At 55.1% G+C, this 3,845-nt stretch overlaps 2 protein-coding genes across 2 annotated transcripts; both read right to left on the reverse strand.

The window, feature by feature from the left end:
* Nucleotides 1-552: 552 nt before the first annotated feature.
* Nucleotides 553-1,289, reverse strand: GGTG_14265 (hypothetical protein; the record flags this gene model as incomplete). The annotated part of the gene is made up of 3 exons (XM_009232192.1): nucleotides 553-574; nucleotides 664-682; nucleotides 749-1,289. The coding sequence occupies 3 exons, from the start codon at nucleotides 1,287-1,289 to the stop codon at nucleotides 553-555; spliced, it is 582 nt and encodes a 193-aa protein (XP_009230456.1).
* A 1,544-nt stretch (nucleotides 1,290-2,833) lies between these two features.
* Nucleotides 2,834-3,119, reverse strand: GGTG_14266 (hypothetical protein; the record flags this gene model as incomplete). Its single annotated transcript, XM_009232193.1, has 2 exons — nucleotides 2,912-3,119; nucleotides 2,834-2,889 (listed from the first exon to the last, which is right to left on the reverse strand). The coding sequence occupies exons 1-2, from the start codon at nucleotides 3,009-3,011 to the stop codon at nucleotides 2,834-2,836; spliced, it is 156 nt and encodes a 51-aa protein (XP_009230457.1). The 5' UTR covers nucleotides 3,012-3,119.
* Between the last annotated feature and the right edge of the window lie 726 nt (nucleotides 3,120-3,845).

The raw sequence follows: 3,845 nt of genomic DNA on the forward strand, positions 1-3,845 counted from the left end.
AACGAAATGATTAGGCGTGGCTTTGACAGTTGGTCCCGATCTTTAACATGGCAAAGGATGATAACAAAGCGCTTTTCCCTCGCCTCGTTAATCACCCGGGGAACGCTTCGAGGCTCCAGTTTGCCAGGCTCCTGCACGAACTTCTGAAGCCCTGAGTGGTCAATCACGGGCCAGGAATCCATGAGTTGATGGAACGCCCAAGCCCCAATTTGTTCTCCAGCTGTGAACTCGGCGAGCCCTTTCCTGGGGAACTGCTCTTCACCCCACTCAAGTAGCTTAGGGAGTTTCTTGGAGTAAGGCCCTGTGAATTTTGGAACGTCGGGAACCCGACGCAGCTGCGGCAGCTTTGAGGCTTCGACATCGACTATAGCTGGACATCGAGGGGAGGATCGGCTGCATTTTGAGGCGGGCCGTCCAGTGCTGTCTTGGAGGTCGGCGTCGGACATATCGACGTCGGGGTTTCCGGAAGGGTCCGCTACACTTTGAGAACTGCTAGACGGCGGCTGTGCTTCAAGATTGTCGTCTTCGGGTGCACCGTTGGGCATATCAACCTTAGGGCTTCCGGAACGCGCGGCTGCATTGTCAGGGATGGCCTGAATGGGGTTATTGCTGGCCAGAACTGCTTGCTCATCCCGCGTCGACGCCGGGAGGGATATAACGGACGATGTAGGTGGTTTAGTGCCTGTATCCAAAGTCGGGCGATTAGTTATTTGTTAGGATTTGGCGATGGAATGTCTGGGCTGCTTACCGGCTTTGGCCACACCCTGTTGTTCCCCAAGCTTGGCATCCTTTCCGGCATTATTTTTCAGCCGTTCGACTTCGGCCCGCAATCGCTCGTTCTCCTTAGCCGCTTCGGCCAGCAGTCTTTTGGTCTCCTCGTCCTTGGCCAGCCGTTCCTTGGTTTGCCCTTCGGCTTCGCTCTGCAGTCTTCTGGTCTCCTCGTGCCGCTCGCCGGTCTGCATTTGTCGCTCGAGCTGCGCGACCTTTTCCCGCAACTGGATGACCTCGGGGTCATCGCTGGTCGGCTTGCTCGCACGTTCAACCGCCTCGCGCGGTGGATAGCCGAGCGCACTGAGCAGCTGGGGCAGCTCATCCTTGGGCAATCTGAAGAGTTGGTACAGCAGTTTTTGCGTCTGCTGCTTGGGGTCTTGCTTGGCGGTGGCGGCGTGTTTACCAGAGGAATTATTGGTCTTCGCTTCTATAACGGCGTGCCTATTCGCCGGTGACAACTTATCAAACTCGGCTTTCGTCAACGTGACGAAAGCGACGTCGTCGGTTTCGGCTGACATGGCGTCGAAAGCGGCTCCATCGAGCTTGTAGTGCGAGAGAAAGGGAGAGCGGCGCGACGCGGGGCGGCTAGCCGCCTCTTATTGGGGCTAACGCGCCCAGTGACTGGGTGGGCTTTGTGGACCTCGGCCCACTAACGGTTCGTGCGCCCGCCGATCGTTGGGCTTTTCCTGGGGAACGGGTGTGCACGGACGGAAAAGTTTGGCCAATTGGCCAAACTTTTCCGTCCGTGCGCACTCACGGCTGGCTACCCCCGCACGTCAATGTATCCTCATGGGACCCAGTTTGGATAAACCAACGGATCCATAGGTCAACCACGCGCCCGCAGGTAGGTTGCTTCGAACCCATCGCTAGACCTTATAGGGTACCTTAGAAGTGTATTCTTAACTTCGGGAGGCGCGTTAAGGATCGCTGGCTAGGGCTGCCATTGCGTCGAGGCTGGAGCGAGCGATGCTTAAGTGGAAGAAACAGATTCGCGCGACGTGGGGCAGCTGGCTGCAGCGCCGGGCAGTGGTTATGCATAATTTGTGGCTGACGTGGCTTAGCGGAACGCGTTTTGTCGCGAAAAAGCTGAGGATAAAATTACACTATGTTCGTCGCATTCAACACTGCATCCCAACGCGAACCGTCGCGCAAACTCGCACGTTCAGTTTGGCGGGTACTTTTCGATATTTGGGTGCTGTTAAAAGGTTCTAATCGCAGTTGGGAATCTGCACTGTCACAGGGACCTGGTTGCACGCGTTCAGTTGGATCGGGCCCTGCAACGCACTAATTAGTGCTGTGCAGGGCCCCAAGCAAATTGGGATAGGCTTGTTTATTGTGGGTGAGGAACAGCCAACTCTGTTCACTCATATACCCACCGACGTCGATCCCGCGGGTTTTCCCCCCTAGGGGCTTGCGGTGCCGCGCGCGATTTTCCGAAAAATTATTTACTATAACTAGGGAATTTCAAAAATCGACCCACGGCCACCAAACCCATCTCGGCGTTCGGCCTCCAAAGTTGACTTCACCGTTTGGATCGAATCGCTTACAGGGTGGCTGACTCGTAGGCCCCACAACAAGTGGCCCTCACAACAGAATGAAGGAAGTGCAGGGTAGGTTAAATGCATGCATCCCACCTAAGCTATATACATAAAACTAGCCCAACCTTTAAAGGTAAAAGCTACAGGGTAGTTACACTACTGCAGGGTAGGTGCCTTGGTACAGGGTAGCTATCCTATTACATATTGTGCTTATTTTTAACAGGTGCAAACAATCAGACATGTGCATAATTTAAACGCTCGCAAAGGTGCGAACATAAAACCCCACCTTGCCTCTGGCTGTGCGCTGGCAGAGCGGCAAAATAACCACAAAAGAGCGGCTCAGGCGCCGCGCGCTAGCGTGGATTAACTGCCCAAGCTTCAACTTGCCAGGAAATGGCAAGTGGGCCACTACGAATCATCGAAATTTGGTTGCGTTTGAAAGGACATCTCGTGCATCCATAGCCTCCAGGAAAGGTTCTTTAGCCTCCTGCCCTGAGAGACAGAGTCGGCACATCTTGCGAAGACTAACCCGGTTGTCGGTTGAAGTTCCAGCGCCAGCCGCCGGCCGAGCTCGAAGGTGCTGCCGCAGCGGGACTACTCACCAGTCCACACGCTGAAAAGGTTTTGGGAGTTGCGGGTGTCGAGGCGGTGGATGGCCTCGGCGTCGACCTTAAGGGCGGGTGCGATTAGGAGACGGGGCATTGTGGTGCGCGATCTCCCTCGGCGAGCTAAGCGTTGCTAGGAAGGGCTGCGCACGAAATGTCGGCTTAAAGCAGTCATTTAAGGATTGCGCTGCTAGTTGTGGCTCGGAGCGACCTCGGGTGTGATGATGATATTAGGTGCGACGACGGTGGTATTTCATGTTTGGTGTTTTGGCCAGGCGCGGTTTTAAACGGAGTTGTTTAATTGGCGCGCTTTAGTTTACCTATCCGGGTGTTGTTGCATGACAGTGCTTTTTGCTTTTCCGTTTAATGACCCGCTTGGCCAACATCGAGCCCGGGGAAGCGGAGCGATGGGGTGCGTCGATGCTAGGTATCTTGCCTGCTCGCTTCAGGTCCAACTTTCTCCACTGTGCAGGTGTTGCAATCGTCGTGCGTGGGTCGGTTGTGGTTGGAATGGGCATCCGGCCGCCGTTAGTGGCCACATGTGCATTCCCCAGAACGCGGCTGCCGACCACCCCAGGTCCAAGGGACAGTGCCAAGGTTGGGCCGGCTGGGGTTGACAGAGCCGCCGTTCCTGTTCAGACGAGCGCAAACGCCCATGTCATTAAGCCATTGGTGCTTTGGTCCCGCCGTTTCCATTCACTTGGCGCGTTGGCTGACGACAGAGGAGCATAACGAGCAGACCATTTTCTGGTTGCAGGCTGAAAAGGCTTAGTTTCATTTATTCATGCAGCTTATTCCCACGCCGCAAGCCTCGGCCTTCTTAGTTGCTAATTCCTTTCAAGCCCTGGCCTTTTTTTCTCATCCGTGATGCAGAATTTCAAAAGCCCCATGGAGCCCCTAGGCAGTTTTCCCGAATATGGCCACAACGGTT

Source organism: Gaeumannomyces tritici, assembly GCF_000145635.1.
Source record: "Gaeumannomyces tritici R3-111a-1 unplaced genomic scaffold supercont2.208, whole genome shotgun sequence".
Classification (NCBI taxonomy): Eukaryota; Fungi; Ascomycota; class Sordariomycetes; order Magnaporthales; family Magnaporthaceae; genus Gaeumannomyces; species Gaeumannomyces tritici.